We start from the raw sequence: 25,788 nt of genomic DNA, 5'->3' as shown, positions 1-25,788 counted from the left end.
CACTGCAATACATGACGGGAAACCGACTTGTCTGCACCATATATAAATAATCATTGACACGCAATAAGACAACCACAAAGAAATACAGGTGAGAGGCTCGTAGAAGTGACCTGCATAGGAGAGGAGCCAGATGTGCCAAACATGTTTGAAAATGTGCACGATCCTGCTAATCATCAGGAGAAAGCAAGTTCCCATGTTAGAGACGTCCTCCTGCACACCCACCCAAATGTCTCAAACTAAGCAGAGGGGCAGTAACCAGCAGTGTCGAGGACGGGAGCCACCGGAAGGGAGTGTAAATCAGGACACGTTTGTCATTTTCTACTGATGTGGAGGATCCCCGTCCTCACCTGTGCCTCCCTTACACACACTTCACTTTCCCTCTGGAAGTGCGCACAGGTGTGCAGGGAGACCATGGGGAGGCTGTGCTCAGTAGTGTTAGTACCATAGCTGCACTAGTGAATTGTGGTGTATTGTTTGCTGGAAACTAGAAAACCGTAAACAGGAAGCAGCATGATGCTGACCATGGACTGTAGCCTGAGAACAGCTGCTCATCACAGGTCAGGCTCAGGTCACTCACTCTCAGAGCCTGGATTTCCAAGGGCAGTTCATCCCCAAAGACCCAAGTCATCCTGTTCAAAACTGCTTGCTCAGGTCCAGGTGAAGGAGGTCACCACCAGGAGCCAGCCGGGGCACTGTCCACCCTCTCACTTGCCCATCCTGGGCTGTCACCTGACATTCTAAGTGCATTCACTGTCCTTGCCTCCTGCCTTCTCACTTGTCAACTTCAGACCTTTCTAATCTCTATCTGAATGGCCACCATGCTTTCATAATGAGCTCCAGCCTGTCCATTCCCTGCTTTGTGTCCCACACAGAGCTCCCTGGCAGAGTCACCAAATCCTCCCTCAGGTCATGTTGCTCCCTAATGCAAATGAGTGACAGCTTCCCCACCAGCTGAGGGATCCTGGAGACAAGCCCCTGAGGGGTCTTGGTGGGCACCTTGGCTCCATTTGGGCACATATACTCGGTGATTCTCTGGTTCTCTTGTTCTTCTTCCAAGGCTGTCTACTTCCATCCACTGTCAGTGTGAGCAGCTCTCCTGTCTCCCCATGGCTCTCCATCACCTCTCTGATGTGACTGTTTTCTCCTTTGTGCCATCAGCAGCCTGGTCACACCCCCTCACTGCCTGTGTCCCATCATATTGCAGGTGTTTGTTGTCATGTCTGCCTTCCTGCAGAGCCATGAGCTCCCCAGGGCTGGCCTTGGTCTACTGGTCTACTCTATTTCTGCATCCCCTATGCCGAGCCATGTCCCTTAGAAGTGTGTGCTCAGTAGTCTGGTGAGATACTGATTTTTTTTTTGGAGCTACTGATTTGAGCCTGAGAAATGCACTTCAGGTCATGAGGGAGCCTGGTGTTGTGATCCTCTGATTACAGTGGAAACCTGTCCTTTAGATGGTATCACGCTGAAGCCCAAGTCAGTACTGGCCAGGGAAGGAGTGAGGTCACCCCTTCAGCTGCTGAAGCAAGCCCTGAGTGCTTACTCTCTACTATAGCTCTGATGCCTCCCTTACACACACGGTGTCCTTCATACCCTGGGACCCCTGAGGGATGGCTGTCTTGACCCTCATCTCTTTCAGGTGAGAGTCATGACTGCTCAATATCACACAGCCAGTACCTGCTCTCCCAGGGTCTCCTCAGCTTCTGGCTCATGTCTGTGCTGATGAAAAACAGGTGAGCATGGAGCACTCTCGGCCCTCCTCCTCCAGCTCTGGCTTCCCAAATAATGAAGAGAGTTGAGAGGAGGAGAGGGGGCACCCTCAGGGTCTCAGGGAGAATTTGCCTAAGTGCTCCATGTTTGAGCTACAGGAAGCTCCTTGATTGTAGTGGAAGATGGGGTGAAATGTTCTCGACTCACCTCAGCTTCATGTGTGTTGCTTCATCCAGGCAGCAGAACAAGGACCTGCATCTTGGGGTCACTGTGCTGGGAAGGTCTCTCCTCCTGAACTGCTGGGACTTGGGCCTTGAATAGCCAATTAGGTGAGCTTGTTTGTGTTCTGGCCTTTGCAGTGCACTGGGAATCCTGGATCTCCTGGGTATCCCTGTCACCAAGCCTTGTGTGACCCGCCCTCTCCTACAAGCCCAGACAACAAAGCCCAGAATTCTCTCTGGGTCCCAGAGGGTGAGCAGAAGAGGAGCATAGACTCAGAGAGCAGGCCCTGTGACTGGAGTGTACTGTCCTCCCAGGAGTGGCAGGTGTGAACTCCTGAGCCCCAAGTCATTTCATCAGCCCTTCCCCCATCACCTTAGGTGTACCATTCTCCTGTTGCCCAAATGGTCGGGAAACACTCCTCTCTGGGTCCATCCCTGCTTGTCGTTCATCTCTGAGCATCAGAGACTGATACACAAGTCAGAGAAGATCACTGTGAATACATTTCTCTTCCTGGATGAGGATCTGTTGGAGGTTGCTTTTCAAATCAAAAAACTAAAATGTGTTTGAAATACTCAAACAAGTTGAAAGTGTTTGGCCTGCAACGAGGATGCTCATGCTTCTCTGCTTATCCCAAACACTGCCCCTACTCTGTGGGAAGTCTGGGGTTTCCACCACTTCAACTGTTGAGGAAATGTGGCCTGGGAGTACATGTGTCTTTTCATTAATTTGTTTTTTTATCTTACAAGAATATGATCACATTCTGCAACAGTTCTGTATTTTTAATCTTTTTTATTGAATACAGTGCAATGGTTAGCTTTCAATGACAACAATATTCTCCTTCTAAGTCTCCAGAGTTCCATTGTGTGGGAGACCAGAGTATCCTCATTTACCTATGTGAATGGATATTTAGTGTTAAACATTTCTTTAATTTAAATTTAATTAGCCAATATAATATCTCATTTCTGATATAGTTTTCAACCTATACAACCCTACAATCAAACAAACATCAGTTTGTTCCTATAGTGAAGAGTCATTTTTAAAAATATTATTCTGAAAAGAACGCTTACAGTAAGATCTACCACTTAATATATTTTTAAGGCACAATATACTATTGATTGTAGGCACAATGTTGACTATATCTCTAAAGCTTATTCCTCTTGTGTGAGTCAAAATTATGAATGTTAATTAACTAGTCCACCATGCAAAGCCTGGCAACCATAATCCACTCCATCTAACCTGCAGGACACTGACTCCCTTCAGCACATCTTTCACATGGCCGTGTGTTTCTGGCCCAGCCTCCGCAGGGCCTCCTTCACATCCTTGTTTCGCACACTGTAGATGAGGGGATTGAGCATTGGGATGACCAGCGTGTAGAAGACAGAGACCACCTTGCCCTGCTCCATAGACTCAATTGCTCGTGGCTGGGCATACATGAAAAAGGCAGTCCCAAAAAAGAGAGTCACTGCAGTCATGTGGGAGCCACAGGTGGAGAAGATCTTGCTTCTTCCAGCTCCTGATCCCATCCTCAGGATGGTCGCTATGATGTAGCCATAGGAGATGAGAATCACAAATGTCACGCTCACGATGATGAGCCCACAGATGCCAAACAAGAGAAGTTCATTGATGGCCGTGTTGCCACAGGAGAGTTTGAGCAAGGGGACCACATCACAGAAGAAGTGGTTGATGCGGTTGGAGCTGCAGAATGGGAGGTGGAATGTGAAGCTGGTCTGCACAACAGAGTTGAAGCAGCCTCCACAGTAGGCGCCCAGCACCAGGCGAGTGCAAGCAGACTGGCACATGGTGATGGGGTAACGCAAGGGGTTACAGATGGCCATGAAGCGGTCATAGGCCATGACACCCAGGAGGAAAGCTTCAGTTGTGCCCAGCAAGGACAAAAAGGAAAACTGCATGGCACATCCTGCAAAGGTGATGACCTTGGATGAGGAGAAGAAGTTGGCCAGTGCTTTGGGGGCAATGACAGATGAGTAGCACAAGTCCACGAAGGAGAGGTTCTTGAGGAAGAAGTACATTGGGGAGTGCAGGCGGGCATCCAGGGTGATAACGATGATCATGAGGAGGTTACCCAGTACAGTCACCATGTATAGAGCCAGGAACACAGCAAAGAGCAGGGCCTGGGTTTCCAGGCCACCTTCAAATCCCTCCAGCACAAAATCTTGAAAGTGGACCATGGAGAGGTTTCCATTTCTTTTGGGTGGCATGAGCTTCAGTCCTCACCAGGGGAATTACACCTCCAGCATGGGCAGATTAAGTCATTCAAGCTAAACTTCTTGCTGAAGACTACTTACAAGATAAATAACAGCAAAAACAAAATCTGATTGAATGTATAAGAGACTTAAGGTTTAGTAAAAGTTACAAATAAAATTCAAGAAAAACAGAGGCCCAGGGATTTCATTAGTGAGAGCCTCTTTTTCTCCTGAGACATAAGCCCATTTTGAAGAGGAAACGGAGAGGCCACGTGGCTGTTCATGGAGGTTTTGCCTGTCTTCCAGAGCTAATGCTAACAGTGGTAGTTACCAGGGACCAAACAGGATGAACCATGGGAAGAGTTACATCAGGAGTTGGTATGCAGCTCAGCTTCTGACCTTTTCAATCACTGTAGTGTATTAAAATGTGTTCTGAGTGCTACTGCCTCTGAAATCCTGCAAGAATAAACATATCTCAAGAGGAAGATGAGTTATCCTAGACTGCACGTGTTATCTGTAAAAGTTTTGAGTAACTACTACTAGACAGAATTTAAAATTTGAGAGGTCTTACAATATGAATAAAAATTTGAAACCATAGAAGAACACAAAAAGTTTTCAGATTTTGGGGTGACACACATAAGCTTTATATAAAGTTATTATTTTTAAAGGATAAAAGATGAGACTAAGATCCTTACCAGAAGTGCAGAAGCAATCAAAAGAATAATATATAATTTGTAGAAGTACATTGGCTAAAATTAGGAACTCAATGAATAATTTTAGAAATTAGAAATAGCTAAAGAGAAAACTTATGAACTAGAATACAGGTCAGTAGAAAATATTCAGAGTGAAGCAGTTAGAGTCAAAACCATAGAAAAATCATAAATGAGGATTAGAGACCAAGTATATAGAAACATACATACTGTGAGTTCCTAAATAAGGGGAAAGAGATAAACAGGCTGAATCAGTGCTTGAAGAGATAATGGCCATGTATTATCTCAAACCAATGAAAGTTATTCTGCAGATTCATTAACCCTACAAAATCAAAGCAGGATTTATAAAAGAACACCACACATGGGGGTGACTTGGTGATGGGCACTGAAGAGGGCACTTGATGAGATGAGCACTGTTATTCTATATGTTGGCAAATTGAACACCAATAAAAAATAAATTCATAAAAAAAGAACACCACACATGGACATATCATAGTAATAATATTTAGAACCAAATAAAGAGAAAAAAATAAAAGCAGTCACTTCAGGGATGCCTGGGTGGCACAGCGGTTCCAACTCTGACCCCTGCTTTTTTTTTTTTTTGACCCCTGCTTTTGTTCAGATTGTAATCTTGCATTTGTGAGAATGGGCCCCCTGGAAGGTGCACACTCAGCACAGAGTCAGCTTGAGACATTCTCTCCCTCTGCCTCTACCTCCCCGCTAATTACATAAATAAGTAATTTTTTTCAAGTGACATAGTCGCTTCAAAGATCAACTTTAGAAGTAAGACAGACAATTATCATACCAGATTAAAAATAACGGAAGTCAAATTAAAATGAATTGTATTTTCCCTTGTTCAAAGAACTTAAACACCAACTAGAATTCTACATCTACCCAAAAATATCCTTCAGGACTCAAAGTGAAATTAACAATAATAATTTAAGACTCCAATACTCCTCTTTTGATAAATAACAGTACAGCAAATCTAAGTATCAGCAAGGAAATAATAGATTTGAGCAGCATTATAAATCAAAAGTCATAGAAGGAATATGCAGAACACACTGTATCCATCAATAGCAGAATACATTCATCTCCAGTGCACGTGAAACATTATCCAGGATAGACATATGTTAGTTCACAAAGCAGGTCTCAATAAATGTTAGAAGATATAAAGTACATGAAGTATGTTCCCCAAACAAAATGAAATGAAATCACAAAGCAACAATATAAGGCCATTTGGAAAACTTACAGACATGTGGAAGCTAAACAATACATTTTTAAATAACCGTGGGTTCAAAGAAGAAATCACAGTGGAAATTACAAAGTATTATGAGATTAATGAAAATCAGAACACAAACACCCCAAGACTTAGGAGACGCAATGAAAGAAGGACTCAGAAATTTGTATCTTGAACACCAACATTAAAAAAAAGATTTCAAATCAATAATTTAACTTTCCAGCTTAGGAAAGAAAGCAGAAAAAGAATACAAAACTAAGCTCAAAGCAAAGAGAACTAATGAAACAATAAAGTTTAGAGAAGAGATAAATGAATTGGAGGAGAGTAAAATAAGGCAGAAAATCAATGACACTAAAAGTTTTCTGAAAAGCTTAATCAACTTGTGAAACCTTCAGCTAGATTGACAGAAAATGTCAGAAGACTTAATATATAAAATCAGAAATGAAAGCAAACACATGACTTCAGGCCTTACAGAAATATGTATACAATGGAATATTACTCAGCTATTAGAAATGACAAATACCCACCATTTGCTTCAACGTGGATGGAACTGGAGGGTATTATGCTGAGTGAAGTAAGCCAGTCGGAGAAGGACAAACATTATATGTTCTCATTCATTTGGGGAATATAAATAATAGTGAAAGGGAATATAAGGGAAGGGAGAAGAAATGTGTGGGAAATAGCAGAAAGGGAGACAGAACGTAAAGACTGCTAACTCTGGGAAACGAACTAGGGGTGTTGGAAGGGGAGGAGGGCGGGGGGTGGGAGTGAATGGGTGACGGGCACTGGAGGTTATTCTGTATGTTAGTAAATTGAACACCAATAAAAAATAAATAAAAAAAAGAAATCAAAAGTATCAGAAGAATATATTGCAACAATCATATGCTAACACATTAGCTAAACCTATATGAAATGAACCAACTCCTGGAAACACATAAACTAACATAAAGGACTCAAGGAGAAATAGAAAATCTGAGAAGACCTATAACAGATTAAGTTAGTAGTCAAAAACCATTTCTAACAAATAAAGGTTCAGGACAAGAAGGTTTCAATGGTGACTTTTACCAGTGAACAGGAATTAACACTAGTACACTCAAAGTCTAACAATGTAGAGAGGAGAAAACATTTCCTAATTCATTCCATAAAGCCTGTATTGTTTCAACATTAAACTGTGAGAAAGATATTGCAAGAAAACTAAGCTACAGATCAATATCTCTCATGAATATGGATACAATTTACTTAACAAAAGACTAGCAAACTAAATCTAGGAGAACTTTTTTTTAAGATTTTATTTATTTATTCTTGAGAGAGAGTCAGAGACACAGGCAGAGGGAGAAGCAGGCTCCATCCTGGGAGCCTGAGGTGCAACTCGATCCCGGGTCTCCAGGATCACGCTCCAGGCCGAAGGCAGGCGCTAAACCACTGAGCTGCCCGGGCTGCCCTAGAAGAACTTTAACAGGATTATGTAGCATAACCAAGTGAGAGCTAGCCCAGTAATGCAAGAGTGGATCAATATGCAAAAATCACTCAATATAATACACCATTCTCATAGAATTCAGGGAAAATAACCACATGATCATCTCAGTAGATATAGAAAAACTGCAAAACATCACTCAACAAAATGAAAGAAGACGTACTACAGAAATATAAAGATATCCCATGTTCATGGACTGGAAGATTTGCTACTGACAAGATGTAGTACTTCCCATATTTATGTACATATTCAATTTAATACTATCAAAATTCCATTCCTTTTTTTTGCAGAAATCAACTCTGAATATCCAAAACAATAATTAAAAATAAGAAAGTGGCACTGAGGGGGGTACTGGACAGGATGAACACTGGGTATTATACTATGTGTTGGCAAATCGAGCTGCAGTAAAAAAAAAAAAAAAAAAAAAAAAAAGAACAAAATGGGACCCCTGGGTGGCTCAGTGGTTGAGCCTCTGCCTTCAGCTCAGGTTGTCATCCCAGGATCCCAGGATCAAGTCCCACATCAGACTCATGACAGAGAACCTATTTCTCCTTCTTTTTTTTTTCTTGTTGAGTATCACAATTTTTATTTTTTTATATTAATTTATTTTTTATTGGTGTTCAATTTGCCAACATATAGAATAATACCCAGTGCTCATCCTGTAATTGCCCACCTCAGTGCCCGTCAACCAGTCACCCCACCCCCCACCCACCTCCCCTTCCACCACACCTAGTTCGTTTCCCAGAGTTAGGAGTCTTTCATATTCTGTCTCCCTTTCTGATATTTCCCACTCATTTTTTCTCCTTTCCCCTTCTTTCTATGCAAAAGATTCCAGGACCAGATGGCTTTATTGTGAAAGTAAATACTTCTACAAAAGATGACCAAATCTACTGAAATACTAATCTTATACAAGATCTTCAAAACATTAGAAGAGGGACAACTTTCCATGTTTTCTTATGAGGCCCATGTAATCTTAATGCCTAAATCGAACAAGGATATTGTAAGAAATTTTTTTAATTACACTAACTCAATCACAAGCATATAGGCAAATTTACCAAATGAAATCTAATTAAGTAACATATAAAAATTATACTATGTCCAACACCAAGTTGTCTGTAATCCAGGAATGCATAAAACTGTTGAGAGAAACCAAAGTAGATTAAGTAATGTAGTGGGATTCTAGGTTCCCAAACCCGCACGCTCAATATTGTATGGATGCCAGTTCTCCCCACACTAAACTGAGTCAGTGTGATCACAGTGATTTTTATTTGCAGAATGTGAAAATCTAATCCTAAATGCAGAGTGAAATGTGCAAAAAAACAAGTATGTCCAAGACATTATATATATATATATATATGTTTCACTTGCCAAATATTGTGTAACAGTCAGTGCTCATCCCATCAAGTGCTCCTCTCAGTGCCCATCACCCAGTCACCCCATCCCTCCCACCTCCCCTTCCACTACCACTTGTTTGTTTCCCAGCTATAGGAGTCTCTCATGCTCTTGAGAAGGGAAACTGTGTGGGGATTTGCACATCAGACATGGACTCATGGAAGGTGTAATGAAACAATGATGTTGGCAGAGGTTAGACCATCTGAGGATGGAACACAACAGAGAGCCTGGACATCAACCCCATGCTTGTCTAGACACCCTGTTTACCCAACAGGTAGGTAGCCTATGGAAAAGTCAGAACTCCTGGGACAGTTGATGGGTCATAGTATAAACAGTGAGATTTGGCTCTTTCCTCATTGTAGATACACAAAACCATCCAGGCTGAACACACATCTAGATTTAAAAGCAAAATAGTGAAGACAATAGAGAAGACACTCATACCCCAGCACAGGAAAGCACCTCTCAAATGTCCTGTGCAGGGAGCAAAAAGGAATAAAGCATAAAGGAAACACCTTGTAGATGGAACTACATGAAAATTAAGACAGTCTGCAGAGTGTGTCAAGGCAGAGCACAGCTTGGGAAGGCACACTGCAATACATGATGGGAAACCGACTTGTCTGCACAATATATAAATAATCTTTGATCCACAAGAATAAGACAACCCCATAGAAATACAGGCAAGAGACTCTTAGAAGTGACCAGCAGAGGGGAGGACCAAATGTGCTGACACATTTGAAAATGTGCACAATCCTGCTAATCATCAGGAGAAAGCAATTCCCACTTTAGAGATGTCCTCCTGCACACCCGCCCAAACGTCTCAAACTAAGCAGAGGGGCAGCAACAATGTGTTGAGGACAGGAGCCACTGGAAGGGAGTGTAAATCAGGATGCGTTTCTCATTTTCTATTTTTTATTTATTTATTTATTTATTTATTTATTTATTTATTTATTTATTTTATAAATTTATTTTTTATTGGTGTTCAATTTGCCAGCATATAGAATAACACCCAGTTTCTCATTTTCTACTGATGTGGAAGATCCCTGTCCTCACCTGTGCCTCCCTTACAAACACTTCACTTTCCCTCTGGAAGTGTGCACAGGTGCACAGGGAGACCGGGGGGAGACTGTTCTCAGCAGCAATAGCACCATAGCTGCACTAGTGAGTTGTGGTGTGTTGTCTGGCAGAGAACTAGAAAACGGTAAACAGGAAGCAGCATGATGCTGATCATAGACCACAGCCTGAGAACAGCTGCTCATCACAGGTCAGGCTCAGGTCACTCACTCTCAGAGCCTGGATTTCTAGGGCAGTTGGTCCCCAAGGTCCCAAGTCATCCTGTTCAAAACTGCTTGCTCAGGTCCAGGTGGAGGAGGTCACCACCAGGAGCCAGCCAGGACACTGTCCACCCTCTCTCTTGCCCATCCTGGGCTGTCACCTGACATTCTAAGTGCATTCACTGTCCTTGCCTCTTGCCTTCTCACTTGTCAACTCCAGACCTTTCCAATCTCCATCTGAAAGGCCACCATGCTTTCATAATGAGCTCCAGCCTGTCCATTCCTTGCTTTGTGTCCCACACAGAACTCCCTGAACAGAGTCACCAAATCCTCCCTCAGGTCATGTTGCTCCCTAATGCAAATGAGTGACAGCTTCACCACCAGCTGAGGGATCCTGGAGAGGAGCCCAGAAGAGTCTTGGTGGGCACCTCGGCTCCATTTGGGCACATATACTCGGTGATTCTCTGGTTCTCCTGTTCTGCCTCCAAGTCTGTCTACTTCCATCCACTGTGTCAGTGTGACGAGCTCTCCTATCTCTCCATGGCTCTCCATCACCTCTCTGATGTGACTGTTTCCTCCTTTGTGCCATCGGCAGCCTGGTCACACCCCCTCACTGCCTGTGTCCCATCATATTGCAGGTGTTTGTTGTCATGTCTGCTTTCCTGCAGAGCCATGAGCTCCCCATGGCTGGCCTTGGTCTCCCCTATTTCTGCATCACCCTCCTCTGGACCATGGCCCTTAGAAGTGTGTGCTCAGTACTCTGGTGAGCTACTGATTTTCTTTTTGAGCTACTGATTTGAACCTGAGAAATGCACTTTGGATCATGAGGGAGCCTGGTGTTGTGATCCTCTGATTACAATGAAAACATGTCCTTTTGAATGGCATGACCCTGAAGCCAAAGCCAGTGCTGGCCAGGGCAGGAGTGGGGTCACCCCTTCAGCTGCTGAGGCAAGCCCAGAGTGCTTACTGTCTACGATAGCTCTGATGCCTCCCTTACACACACGGTGTCCTTCATACCCTGGGACCCCTAGGATGGCTACCTCGACCCTCATCTCTTTCAGGTGAGAATCATGACTGCTCAATATCACACAGCCAGTACCTGCTCTCCCAGGGTCTCCTCAGCTTCTGGCTCACGTCTGTGCTGATGAAAAACAGGTGAGCATGGAGCACTCTCGCCCCTCCTCCTCCAGCTCTGGCTTCCCAAATAATGAAGAGAGTTGAGAGGGGGAAAGGGAGCACCCTCACGGTCGCAGGGAGAGTTTGCCTGAGTGCTCCATGTTTGAGCTACAGGAAGTTCCTTGATCATAGTGGAAGATGGGGTGAAATGTTCTCGACTCACCTCAGCTTCATGTGTGTTGCTTCATCCAGGCAGCAGAACAAGGACCTGCATCTTGGGGTCACTGTGCTGGGAAGGTCTCTCCTCCTGCACGGCTGGGACTTGGAGTCTTGAATAGCCAATTAGGTGAGCTTGTTTCTGTTCTGGCCTTTGCAGTGCACTGGGAATCTTGGTTCTCTTGGGTACCCCTGTCACCAAGCCTTGTGTGACCCGCCCTCTCCTACAAGCCCAGACAACAAAGCCCAGAATTCTCTCTGGGACTCAGAGGGTGAACAGAAGGGAAGCATAGATCCAGAGAGCAGACCCTGTGACTGGAGTGTACTGTCTTCCCAGGAGTGGCAGGTGTGAACTCCTGAGCCCAAAGTCATTTCATCAGCCCTTTCCCCCGTCCCCTTAGGTGTACCATTCTCCTGTGAGCCCAAATGGTCGGGAAACACTCCTCTCTGGGTCCATCCGTGCTTGTCGTTCATCTCCGAGCAACAGAGACTGATCCACAAGTGAAAATGATCACTGTGAATACATTTCTGTCTCTGGATAAAGATCTGTTGGAGGTTGCTTTCAAAAAAAATACCAAACTGAAATGTGTTTGAAAAACTCAAGCAAGTCGAAAGTGTTTAGCCTGCAACAAGGATGCTCATGCTTCTCTGCTTATTCCAAACACTGCCCCTCTTCTGTGAGAGTCTGGAGTTTCCACCACTTCAACTGTTGGAGTAAAGGTGGCCTTGGGTACATGTGTTTTAATTAATTTGTTTTTTTTCTCTTACAAGAATATGATCACATCCCACAATAGATCTGTATTTTTAATCTCTTTATCCAATACAGTGCAGTGGTTAGTTTTCTATGATAGCAACAGTCACCTTCTGAGTCTCCAGTGTTCCATTGTGTGGGGGACCAGGGTTTCCTCATTTAACTATGTGAATGGCTATTTAGTGTTGAACATTTCTTTAATTTAAATTTAATTAACCAATATATATTATATCTTTTTTCCAAAGTAGTTTTCAATGATTCATCAGTTGCAATAACAATCACTGCTCAACATATCATGTGCCCAACTTAATGGCCATCTCCCAATTGTCTCATTTCCAACCCCCCTCCCATACAACAACCATCATTTTGTTCCTATAGTGAAGAGTGATTTTTTAAAATTTTATTCGGGAAACAGCAGTTACCCTAAATTTGTCATTTAACACATTTTTAAGGGCACAATATATTATTTATTTTACATACAGTACATAGTATATCTCTAAAGCCTATTCCTCTTCTTTGAGTGAAATTTATGACTGTTAATTAATTAGTCCACTGCTCAAAGTCTGGCAACCACGATGCCTCCATCTAACCTGCAGGACACTCTGACTCCCTTCAGCACATCCTTCACAAGGCCATGGGTTTCTGGCCCAGCCTCCGCAGGGCCTCCTTCACATCCTTGTTTCGCAGACTGTAGATGAGGGGATTGAGCATTGGGATGACCAGCGTGTAGAAGACAGAGACCACCTTGCCCTGCTCCATAGACTCAATTGCTCCTGGCTGGGCATACATGACAAAGACGGTCCCAAAAAAGAGAGTCACTGCAGTCATGTGGGAGCCACAGGTAGAGAAGACCTTACGTCTCCTAGCTCCTGATCCCATCCTCAGGATGGTCACTATGATGTAGCCATAGGAGATGAGGACCATAAATGCCAAACCCACAATGATGAGCCCACAGATGCCAAACAAGAGAAGTTCATTGATGGCTGTGTTGCCACAGGAGAGTTTGAGCAAGGGGACCACATCACAGAAGAAGTGGTTGATGCGGTTGGAGCTGCAGAATGGGAGGTGGAATGTGAAGCTGGTCTGCACAACAGAGTTGAAGCACCCTCCACAGTAGGCGCCCAGCACCAGGCAAGTGCAGGCAGACTGGCACATGGTGATGGGGTAACGCAAGGGGTTACAGATGGCCATGAAGCGGTCATAGGCCATGACACCCAGGAGGAAAGCTTCAGTTGTGCCCAGCAAGGACAAAAAGAAAAACTGCATGGCACATCCTGCAAAGGTGATGACCTTGGATGAGGAGAAGAAGTTGGCCAGTGCTTTCGGGGCAATGACAGATGAGTAGCACAAGTCAACAAAGGAGAGGTTCTTGAGGAAGAAGTACATTGGGGAGTGCAGGCGGGCATCCAGGGTGATAACAATGATCATGAGGAGGTTACCCAGTACAGTCACCATGTATAGAGCCAGGAACACAGCAAAGAGCAGGGCCTGGGTCTCCAGGCCACCCTCAAATCCCTCCAGAACAAAATCTTGAAAGTGGACCATGGAGAGGTTTCCATTTCTTTTGGGTGGCATGAGCTTCAGTCCTCACCAGGGAATTACACCTCCAGCGTGGGCAGATTAAGTCGGTCAAGCTAAACTTCTTGCTGAAGACTACTTACAAGATAAATAACAGCAAAAACAAAATCTGATTGAATGTATAAGAGACTTAAGGTTTAGTAAAAGTTACAAATAAAATTCAAGAAAAACAGAGGCCCAGGGATTTCATTAGTGAGAGCCTCTTTTTCTCCTTAGACATAAGCCCATTTTGAAGAGGAAACTGAGAGACCAGGTGGCTGTTCATGGAGGTTTTGCCTGTCTTTCAGAGCTAATGCTGACAGTGGTTGTTTACCAGGGACCAAACAGGATGAACCATGGGAAGAGTTACATCAGGAGTTGGTATGCAGCTCAGCTTCTGACCTTTTCAATCACTGTAAGTGTATTAAAATGTGAAGGAGCCTCGGTGTCCATCGAAAGATGAATGGATAAAGAAGATGTGGTTTATGTATACAATGGAATATTACTCAGCCATTAGAAATGACAAATACCCACCATTTGGTTCAACGTGGATGGAGCTGGAGGGTATTATGCTGAGTGAAATAAGTCAATCGGAGAAGGACAAACATTATATGTTCTCACTCATTTGGGGAATATAAATAATAGTGAAAGGGAATAGAAGGGAAGGGAGAAGAAATGGGTAGGAAATATCAGAAAGGGAGACAGACCATAAAGACTCCTAACTCTGGGAAACAAACTAGAGGTGGTGGAAGGGGAGGAGGGTGGGGAGTGGGGGTGAATGAGTGACGGGAACTGAGGAGGGCACTTGATGGGATGAGCACTGGGTGTTATTCTGTATGTTGGCAAATTGAACACCAATAAAAAATAAATTTATTATTAAAAAATAAAATAAAGGCAAAATAAATAAATAAATAATAAATAATTCTTTAAAAATGTAAACATTTCTAACTTCATTTAGAAGATGTTATTTAGGGCAGCCCAGATGGCTCAGCGGTTTTGCGCCTGCCTTCGGCCCAGGGTCTGACCCTGGGGACCTGGGATTGAGTCCCACGTTGGGCTCTGTACATGGAGACTGCTTCTCCTTCTGCCTGTGTCTCTGCCTCTGTGTGTGTGTGTGTGTGTGCATCATGAATACATAAATAAATAAAATCTCTTTTTAAAAAGATGTTAATTAAAAAAATACACCCCTACAGAATTGTTCTAAGAATGAAGCAAAATAAAGTATTATGCAAAAAAAATGTGTTCTGAGTACTACTGCCTCTGAAATCCTGCAAAATAAACATATCTCAAGAGGAAGATGAGTTATCCGAGACTGCAAGTGTTATCTGTAAAAGTTTTGTGTAACTACTACTAGACAGAATTTAAAATTTGAGGAATCCTACAATATGAATAAAAATTATGAAGCCATAGAAGAATACAAAGAGGTTTCAGATTTTGGGGTGACACACATAAGCTTTATATAAAGTTATTATTTTTAAAGGATACAAGATGAGACTAAGATCCTTACCAGAAGTGCAGAAGCAATCAAAAGAATAATATATAATTTGTAGAAGTACATTGACTAAAATTAGGGACTCAATGAATAATTTTAGAGATTAGAAATAGCTAAAGAGAAAACTTGTGAACTAGAATACAGGTCAGTAGAAAATATTCAGAGCGAAGTAGAGTCAAAACCATAGAAAAATCAGAAATGAGAATTAGAGACCAAGTATATAGAAACACACATACATGAGTTCCTAAATAAGGGGAAAGAGATAAACAGGCTGAATCAGTGCTTGAAGAGATAATGGCCATGTATTATCTCAAACCAATGAAAGTTATTCTGCAGATTCATTAACCCTACAAAATCAAAGCAGGATTTATAAAAGAACACCACACATGGACATATCATAGTAATAATATTTAGAACCAAATAAAGAGAAAAAAATTAAAAGCAGCCTGTGATAGAAGACACAGTCACTTCAGGGATGCCTGGGTTGCACAGCTGGTTCCAACTCTGACTCCTGGTTTTTGTTCAGGTTGTAATCTCAGAGTTGTGAGATTGGGCCCCATGGGAGGTGCACACTCAGCACAGAGTCTGCTTGAGACACTCTCTCTCTCTGCCACTACTTCTCCTCTAATTACATAAATAAGTAAATTTTTGAAGTGACATAGTCGCTTCAAAGTTCAACTTTAGAAGTAAGACAGACAATTATCTTACCAGATTAAAAATAATGGAAGTCACCGAGGCTCCTTCCACATTTTGGCTATTGTGGACATTGCTGCTATAAACATCGGGGTGCAGGTGTCCCGGCATTTCATTGCTTCTGTATCTTTGGGGTAAATCCTCAACAGTGCAATTGCTGGGTCGTAGGGCAGGTCTATTTTTAACTCTTTGAGGAACCTCCACACATTTTCCAGAGTGGCTGCACCAGTTCACATTCCCACCAACATGTGTAAGATGAATGGATAAAGAAGATGTGGTTTATGTATACAATGGAATATTACTCAGTCATTAGAAATGACAAATACCCACCATTTGCTTCGACGTGGATGGAACTGGAGGGTATTATGCTGAGTGAAATAAGTCAATCGGAGAAGGACAAACATTATATGTTCTCACTCATTTGGGGAATATAAATAATAGTGAAAGGGAATACAAGGGAAGGGAGAAGAAATGGGTAGGAAATATCAGAAAGGGAGCCAGAACATAAAGACTCCTAACTCTGGGAAATGAACTAGGGTTGATGGAAGGGGAGGAGGGTGGGGGTTGGGGGTGAATGGGTGACGGGCACTGAAGGGGGCACTTGACGGGATGAGCACTGAGTGTTATTCTGTATGTGGGAAATTGAACACCAATAAAAAATAAATTTATTATTTAAAAAAGCCAAAAAATAAAAAATAAGAATAAAAATAAAAATAATGGAAGTCAAATTAAAATGAATTGTATTTTCCTTTGTTCAAAGAACTTAATTACCAACTAGAATTCTACATCTACCCAAAAATATCCTTCAGGACTCAAAGTGTAATTAACAATAATAATTTAAAACTTCAATACTTCTCTTTCAATAATGATACTACAGCAAATCTAAGTATCAGCAAGAAAATAATAGATTTGAACAGCATTATAAACCCAATGATCATAGAGGGCATATGCAGAACACATTGTATCCATCAATAGCAGAATACTCTCATCTCCAGTACAAGTGGAACATTATCCAGGATAGACATATGCTAGTTCACAAATCAAGTCTCAATAAATGTTAGAATATTTAAAGTACATGAAGTATGTTCCCCAAACAAAATGAAATGAAATCACAAAGCAACAACATAAGGCCATTTGGAAAATTTACAGACATATGGAAGCTAAACAACACATTTTTTAAAGATTTTATTTTATTTATTCATGAGAGGCAGAGAGAGAGAGAGAGAGAGAGAGAAGCAGGCTCCATGCAGGCAGCCCGACGCAGGACTCGATCCCAAGTCTCCAGGATCAGGCCCTGGCCGAAGGCAGCACTAAACTACTGGACCACCGGGGCTGCCACTAAACAACACATTTTAAAATCACCATGGGTTCAAACAAGAAATCACAGTGGAAATTACTAAGTATTATGAGATTAATGAAAATCAGAACACAAACACACCAAGACTTAGGAGATACAATGAAAGAAGGACTCAGAAATTTGCATCTTGAACACCAACATTAAAAAAAGATTTCAAATCAATAATTTAACTTTCCAGCTTAGGAAAGAAAGCAGAAAAAGAATACAAAACTAAGCTCAAAGGAAAGAGAACTAATGAAACAATAGAGTTTAGAGAAGAGATAAATGAATTGGAGGAGAGTAAAATAAGGCAGAAAATCAATGACACTAAAAGTTCTCTGAAAAGTTTAATCAACTTGAGAAACTTTCAACTAGATTGACAAAAAATGCCAGAAGACTTAAATATCTAAAATCAGAAATCAGGACGCCTGGGTGGCTCAGCAGTTGGGTGCCTGCCTTTGGCTCAGGTCGTGATCCCGGGATCCGGGACCAAGTCCTGCATCAGGCTCCCTGTGAGGAGCCTGCTTCTCCCTCTGCCTATGGCTCTGCCTCTCACTTTCTTAGTCTGTGTCTCTCATGAATAAATAAATAAATCTTAAAAATAAAATAAAATAAAATCAGAAATGAAAGAGACACATGACTTCAGACCTTACAGAAATAAAAAGTATCAGAAGAATATATTGGAACACTCATATGCTAACACATTAGCTAACCTAGATGAACTGAACCAATTCCTGGAAACACATAAACTAACATAAGGACTCAAGGAGAAACAGAAAATCTGAGAAGACCTATAACAAACGATTAAGTTAGTAGTCAAAAACCATTTCTAACAAATAAAGATTCAGGATCAGATGGTTTCAGCGGTGACTTTTACCAGTGAATACAAGAATTAAAAAGTACACACAAGTCTAAAATGTACACACAAAGTCTAAAAATGTAGAGAGGAGAAAACATTTCCTAATTCATTCCATAAGGTCTGTATTGTTTCAACATTAAACTAAGAGAGAGATATTGCAAGTAAACTAAGCTACAGATCAATATCTCTCATGAATATGGATACAATTTACTTAACAAAATACTAGCAAACTAAATCTAGGAGAGAGAGAGTCAGAGACACAGGCAGAGGGAGAAGCAGGCTCCATCCTGGGAGCCTGAGGTGGGACTCGATCCCGGGTCTCCAGGATCATGCTCCAGGCCAAAGGCAGGCGCTAAACCACTGAGCCACCCAGGCTGCCCTAGAAGAACTTTAACAGGATTATGTAGCATAACCAAGTGAGAGCTATCCCAGTAATACAAGAGTGGATCAGTATGCAAAAATCACTCAATATAATACAATATAATACACCATTCTCATAGAATTCAGGGGAAATAACCACATAATCATCTCAGTAGATATAGAAAAACTATAAAACATCACTCAACGAAATGAAAGAAGACCTACTAAAGAAATGTAAAGATATCCCATGTTCATGGACTGGAAGATTTGCTACTGACAAGATGTAGTACTTCCCATATTTATGTACATATTTAATTTAATACTATCAAAATTCTATTGCTTTTTTTTTGCAGAAATCAACCCTGAATATCCAAAACAATATTTAAAAAGAAGAAAGTGGCACTGAGGGGGCACTTGACGGGATGAGCACTGGGTGTTATACTATATGTTGGCAAATCGAGCTGTATTAAAAAAAAAAGAGAAAGGACAAAGTGGGACCCCTGGGTGGCTCAGTGATTGAGCCTCTGCCTTCAGCTCAGGTTGTCATCCCGGGATCCCAGGATCAAGTCCTACATCAGACTCATGACAGAGAACCTTTTTATCCCTCTACGTATGTCTCTGAATCCCTCTGTGTGTCTCTCATGAATAAATAAATAAATAAATAAATAAATAAATAAATAAATAAATAAATAATCTTTAAAAAGGCACTGAGGGGGGCACTTGACAGGATGAGCACTGTGTGTTATATGTTGTTTTTTTAATTGGAGTTCAATATATGTTGGCAAATCGAACTCCAATAAAAAATATACAATACAATAAAATAAATAAAAATAAAAAGAAAGTAGGAGGGTTAACACTTCCTGCTTTCAAATCTGACTTTGAAACAAAACTTGTGCTTGCATGAGGACAGACATGGGTCAAAGGAATGGAATTAAGAATACAGAAATAAACTCACACATCTGTGATTTTCACAAGGGCCCCAAGGGCACCATCCAACAGTGAAAAAAGAGTCTTTTCCACAGATGGTGATGGGAAAACTGAATATTCACATGCAAAAGAAGGAATTAAAAACTTTACCACCACCACATACAAAAATTAACTCAGAATGGACAAAGATCCAAATGCAAGTGCCAAAACTATAAAACTACTAGGGGCGAAACAGACGTCAGTATCAATTATTGTGACTTGGGATCAGTCAGCAGTTTCTTACATATAACATCAAAGTAGAAATATAAAAATAGGAATATTAAAACTAAAATAAGATATAATAGACAAGTTTAACTTCATCAGAATTAAAATCTTGTGCATCAAAGGACACTATCAAGAAGAAGAAGAAAAAAACCTATATTATGGGAGAAAACTTCAACAAATTATATATCAAAATGGATCAGTATTCATGGAATATACAGAACATTTCCAACTAACCTCATGGAACACAGCATCCAACAGCTGGATGTACATTCTCTTCTCTCCTTTTTTAAAAAAGTTTTTGTTTAAAGTCAAGTGTAGTTAACAGAGTATAATATTAGTTTTATGCATACAATATAGTGATTCAGCACTTCATTCAACACGTGGTGCTCATCACAACAGGGGCGCTCCTTCAGCCTCATCACCTCATTCCTCTGCCCCCCCCCACCTCCCTTCTCTTACCCTCAGTGTGTTCTCTGTAGTTCAGAGTCTGTTTTCTGGTTTGCTTCCCCTTTGTTCATTTGTTTTGTTTCTTAAATCCCACACATGAGTGAGATCATGTAATAACTGTCTTTCTCTGACTTCCTTCACTTAGTATAATACACTCTATATCCATCCATTCTATTTAAATCATAGGATTTCATGCTTTTTTGGCTGAGTAATATTCCATTATATGTATATACCCCCTCTTCCAAATCCATTCATCAGAGGATTATGTTATTTTCAAGTTTACAATGAACATATTCACACATAGACTATATTCTAACCACTGAGCAGCTTTCAACACATTTCAAAGGATTGAAGGTGTATAAAGTATATATGTGTGCAATTTAAATTAATCCAAAGTTAAATCACAGAACATTTTAAAATCTTCACGTATTTTTTAACTAACAATGTAGTTCTAAGGAAGCCACGGGTGTAAACAATAATTTTCAAATTTAAAAGTTGCATAAGAGGAGTCACAAAAATAGTGCCTGGGGTGCATTTCAGTCTGCGTTTAAAGGGAAATTTATAGGCTTAAATCCATATGGTAGAAAAGAAGAAAAAACCGGAAATGAGCATTCATCTGAAAATATTATTAAAAGTTTAGTGAATGAAATTCCAAGGAAATAGAGTGGAAAAAGTAAAGAACAAAATTTATTAAATAGTAAATAGGCACACATTATAGAGATGTTATACCAAAAGGTGATTATTTGGGAAGACTGATCAAATGATAAGACTTCGAAGGGATGAAGGAGAAAAGGCAGCAATTACCGATGTCTGGAACAAAAGGAGGATATCACTGAGATCCTAGAATTGGAGTGGATCGTGACAGAGTGGTTTCACAAACTCGAAAAGTTGATGACATTGGCAAAGTACTAGAAAGATATCACCCCCAACAACTGACCACAACTGACCCCCCCCAATGAAGTAGAATATATGCGAGTTCCAGAGTTACTGAGAACTGTAATATGTACTTTAAAATCTTTCCATGCAAAAGATTCCAGGACCAGATGGCTTTACTGTGAAAGTAAATACTTCTACAAAAGATGACCAAATCTACCAAAATACTAATCTTATACAAGATCTTCAAAACATTAGAAGAGGGACAACTTTCCATGTTTTCTTATGAGGCCCATGTAATCTTAATGCCTAAATCTAACAAGGATATTGTAAGAAAATTTTTTAAATTACTCTAACTCAATCACAGGCATATAGGCAAATTTACCAAAAAAAAAAATCTAATTAAGTAACATATAAAAATTATACTATGTCCAACACCAAGTTGTCTGTAATCCAGGAATGCATAAAACTGTTGAGAGAAACCAAAGTAGATTAAGTAACGTAGTGGGATTCTAGGTTCCCAAACCCGCACGCTCAATATTGCACAGATGCCAGATCTCCCCACACTGAACTGAGTCAGTGTGATCACAGTGATTTTTATTTGCAGAATGTGAAAATCTGATCCTAAATGTGGAGTGAAATGTGCAAAAAAACAAGTATGTCCAAGACACACATATATATATATATATATATGTTTGACTTGCCAACATATAGTGTAACAGCCAGTGCTCATCCCATCAAGTGCTCCTCTCAGTGCCCATCACCCAGTCACCCCATCCCTCCCGCCTCTTCTTCCACTACCACTTGTTTGTTTCCCAGCTATAGGAGTCTCTCATGCTTTTGAGAAGGGAAACTGTGTAGGGATTTGCATATCAGACATGGACTCATGGAAGGTATAATGAAACAATGATGTTGGCAGAGGTTCGACCATCTGAGGATGGAACACAACAGAGAGCCTGGACGTCAACACCGTGGTTGTCTAGACACCCTGTTTACCCAACAGGTGGGTAGTCTATGGAAAAGTCAGAATACCTGGGACAGTTGATAGTCGTAGTCTAAACACTGAGATTTGGCTCTTTCCTCATACTACACACAAAACTGTCCAGGCTGAACACAGATCTAGATTTAAAAGCAAAATAGTGAAGACAGTAGAGAAGACCCTCATGACCCCAGCATGGGAAAGCGGGAAAGCACCTCCCAAATGTCCTGTGCAGGGAGCAAAAAGGAATAAAGCATAAAGGAAACACCTTGTAGATGGAACTACATGAAAATTGAGACAGTCTGCAGAGTGCGTAAAGGCAGAGCACAGCTTGGGAAGGCACACTGGAATACATGATGGGAAACCGACTTGTCTGCACAATATATAAATAATCCTTGACCCGCAAGAATAAGACAACCCCATAGAAATACAGGCGAGAGACTCCTAGAAGTGACAAGCAGAGGGGAGGAGCCAAATGTGCTGACACATTTGAAAATGTGCACAATCCTGCTAATCATCAGGATAAAGCAAGTTCCCACGTTAGAGATGTTCTCCTGCACACCCGCCCAAACGTCTCAAACTAAGCAGAGGGGCAGTAACCAACGGTGTCAAGGATGGGAGCCACTGGAAGGGAGTGTAAATCAGGACATGTTTGTCATTTTCTACTGATGTGGAGGATCCCCGTCTTCACCTGTGTCTTCACTTTCCCACTGGAAGTGTGCACAGGTGCACAGGGAGACCTCGGGGAGGCTGTTCTTGGCAGCGTTAGTACCATAGCTGGACTAGTGAGTTGTGGTGTGTTGCCTGGCGGAGAACTAGACAACAGTAAACAGGAAGCAGCATGATGCTGACCATGGACCACAGCCTGGTCACACCCCCTCTCACTGCCTGTGTCCCATCATATTGCACATGTTTGTTGTCATGTCTGCCTTCCTGCAGAGCCATGAGCTCCCAGGGCTGGACTTGGTCTACACTATTTCTGCATCCCCCACCCTGTGGCCATGTCCCTTAGAAGTGTGTGCTCAGTACTCTGGTGAGCTACAGATTTGAACCTGAGAAATGCACTTCAGGTCACAAGGGAGCCTGGTGCTGTCCTCTGATTACAATGAAAACCTTTCCTTTTAGTTGAAATGACCCTGAAGCCCAAGCCAGTGCTGTCCAGGGCAGGAGTGGGGTCACCACTTCAGCTGCTGAGGCAAGCCCTGAGTGCCTACTGTCTACCATAGCTCTGATGCCTCCCTTACACACACGGTGTCCTTCATACCCTGGACCCCTGAGGGATGGCTGTCTTGACCCTTACCTTTTTCAGGTGAGTCATGACTGCTCAATATCACACAACCAACACCTGCTCTCCCAGGGTCCCGAAGCTCCTGGTCCACATCTGTGCAGATGATGATGTTAGGTGAGCATGGAGCACTCTCGCCCCTCCTCCTTCAGCTCTGGCTTCCCAAATAATGAAGAGAGAGTGGGGAGGGGGTAGGGTAGGGCCTCAGGGTCCCAGGGAGAGTCTGGCTGGGTGCTCCATGTTCGGGCTTCAGGAAGCTCCTAGATCTTGGTGGAAGCAGGGGACAGAGGGGTCTTGACTCACCTCAGCTTCCAGGTATTGTTGCTTCATCCAGGCAGCAGAGCAAGGACCTGTGCCTTGGGGTCACTGTGCTGGTAAGGTCTCTCTTCCTGCAGGACTGGGACTTGGAGACTTGATGGCCAATTAGGTGAGCTTGTTTGTGTCCTGGCCTCTGGAGTGCAGTGGGTCTCCTGGTTCTCCTGGGTACCACTGTCACTAAGCTTTGTCCTACCCACCCTCCTGACACAGCCAGACACCAAAGCCCAGAAACCTCTCTGGGCCCCAGAGTGTGAGCAGAAGAGGAAAATAGTGAAGGGTAGACCCTGTGGTCCAGAGTGGATTGTCCTCGCAGGGGTAGCAGGTGTGAACTCCTGAGCCCAAGTCATTTCATCAGTCCTTCCTCTCATTGCCTTAGTTATACCCATTCTTCTGTGAGCCCAAATGGTCTGTCAGGAAGCACTCCTCTTTGGGTCCATTTCTACTTGCCATTGGTTCGGAGCAGCAGAGCCTGATCCACAAGTGGGAGAAGACCACACTGAATACATTACCTTTCCTGGAGGAGTATCAGGTGGATGTTTCTTTTCAAAATCATAAAACCAAAATGTGTTTGAAAAATTCAAGTGACCAGAAAGTGTTTGCATGTAGTGAGGATGCCCCTCTGTATATCTTGATCACGCCCCAGCTCTGTGGGAGGTCTGGGGCATCCACCTTCACACCTGTTGGGAGAGAAGGTGGCCTGGGGGCGCTTGTGTCTTTTACTTAATTTGTTTATTTTTTCTTCTACAGAAATAGGATCACACCCCACACCAGGTCTGCATTTTTAATCTTTTTTACCAAATACTGTGCAATCGTCACCTCTTATGGCAGTGACATTCTCTTTCTGAGTCTTCAGTGTTCTGATGTGTGGGGGACAATGACTTCCTCATTTAACTATGTGAATGGATATTTAGGATGTGCATTTTTAAAATTTAAATTCGCCAACATTTATTATATCTTCTTTCAGATGTAGTGTTCAGTAATTCATCAGTTGCGTATAACCATCCGTTCTCATCACATCATGTGCCTCCTTAAAGCCCAGTGCCAGTTATCCCATCCCCTACACCCCTCCTGTCAGGCAACCCTCAGTTTTTTTTCTATAGTGAACAGTGTTTCTTGAAAATTTTATTCTGAAAAGAGCACTTAAGCTACGATCTACCGCTTAACAAATTTTAAGGGCACAATATATTATTGATTGTAGGTATAGCATACAGCACATCTCTATGGCTTATTCCTCTTGTTTGAATGGAATTTATGCTTGTTAATTAATAATTCCACCACCTTACTTTTGGCTACTGACATTCACTATTTAATTATATCGATTTGACTCTTTCAGATAACTCATTCACATGGAATCATACAATTTTGTCCTTCTGTGGCTGCTTATTTCACTTAGCATAATGTCCTCAAGGCTCATCCATGTTTTCAAAAGTTGCTAAATTTCCTTTTTCTTAAAGGCCGTGTAGTAAGTATTCCACTGTGGTTATAAACCATTCATGCATCCACAGCCAGTTGTGTTGCTTCCACCTCTTTGCCATCCTGAGTCGTGCTGCACTGAGTCTGGAAGAGCAGACACTTCTTCCAGATTCTGATTTCAGTTCTTTCCATACATTCCCAGAAATGGGATTCCTAGTCCCTATGTAGTTCTATTTTTAATATGTTGAGAAGCTTCTATACTTTTTTCATGGCAGCTGCACTATTCTGCATTCCAACCAACCATGTACATGTTCCAATTTCTACACATCTTCGCCTGAGTGTGTTGTCTTTAAAAAAAATATTTTATTTATTTGTTTGGGATAGGGGGAGAGAGCCAGAGCAAGAGAGAGTGAGCACACAAGCAGGGGAGAGGCAGAGGGAGACAGAGAAGCAGACTCCCTGCTGAGTAGGGAGTCCCACGTGGGGCTGGATTCCAGGAACTGGGATCATGACCTGAGCCAAAGTGAGACACTTAACCAACTGAGCCACCCAGTGACCCTGTTGTTTCCTTTTTTTAAAATAAAAAAACATCTTTGTGTATGGTGAAAGAGAGTGGTCTAGTTTCATTCTTCTTCATGTGGATGTCCAATGTTCCCAGCACCATTTATTGAAGAGACTGTCCTTT

At 42.0% G+C, this 25,788-nt stretch overlaps 2 protein-coding genes and 1 long non-coding RNA gene across 3 annotated transcripts in view; 1 reads left to right on the top strand and 2 right to left on the bottom strand.

Moving 5' to 3' along the window:
* The first annotated feature begins 1,206 nt into the window (after window positions 1-1,206).
* The window catches only part of LOC144296343 (uncharacterized), a 51,956-nt gene continuing 27,374 nt past the window's right edge, over window positions 1,207-25,788 (top strand). The window contains exons 1-5 of the long non-coding RNA XR_013363509.1: window positions 1,207-1,336; window positions 1,944-2,036; window positions 9,037-9,220; window positions 11,279-11,372; window positions 11,586-11,679. This is a non-coding gene — a long non-coding RNA (uncharacterized LOC144296343). The remainder of the gene's footprint in view (window positions 1,337-1,943; window positions 2,037-9,036; window positions 9,221-11,278; window positions 11,373-11,585; window positions 11,680-25,788) is intronic.
* LOC144296564 (olfactory receptor 9S13-like) lies at window positions 2,731-4,367 on the bottom strand. The gene is made up of 2 exons (XM_077869676.1): window positions 3,166-4,367; window positions 2,731-2,819 (listed from the first exon to the last, which is right to left on the bottom strand). The coding sequence occupies exon 1, from the start codon at window positions 4,146-4,148 to the stop codon at window positions 3,198-3,200; it is 951 nt and encodes a 316-aa protein (XP_077725802.1). The 5' UTR covers window positions 4,149-4,367; the 3' UTR covers window positions 2,731-2,819; window positions 3,166-3,197.
* On the bottom strand, window positions 12,729-14,043 carry LOC144296342 (olfactory receptor 9S13-like). Its single transcript, XM_077869472.1, has one exon. It carries the CDS (start codon window positions 13,873-13,875, stop codon window positions 12,925-12,927), a length of 951 nt encoding a protein of 316 aa, XP_077725598.1. The 5' UTR covers window positions 13,876-14,043; the 3' UTR covers window positions 12,729-12,924.

This window comes from Canis aureus, chromosome 24 (assembly GCF_053574225.1).
Source record: "Canis aureus isolate CA01 chromosome 24, VMU_Caureus_v.1.0, whole genome shotgun sequence".
In the NCBI taxonomy this organism is placed as follows: Eukaryota; Metazoa; Chordata; class Mammalia; order Carnivora; family Canidae; genus Canis; species Canis aureus.
This window is presented reverse-complemented; position numbering and strand designations above follow the sequence as displayed.

What these genes read in the sequence shown, in the direction of transcription:
- LOC144296342 (XM_077869472.1), bottom strand. Translation starts at nt 13,875, where the DNA reads ATGCCACCCAAAAGAAATGGAAACCTCTCCATGGTCCACTTTCAAGAT.
- LOC144296564 (XM_077869676.1), bottom strand. Translation starts at nt 4,148, where the DNA reads ATGCCACCCAAAAGAAATGGAAACCTCTCCATGGTCCACTTTCAAGAT.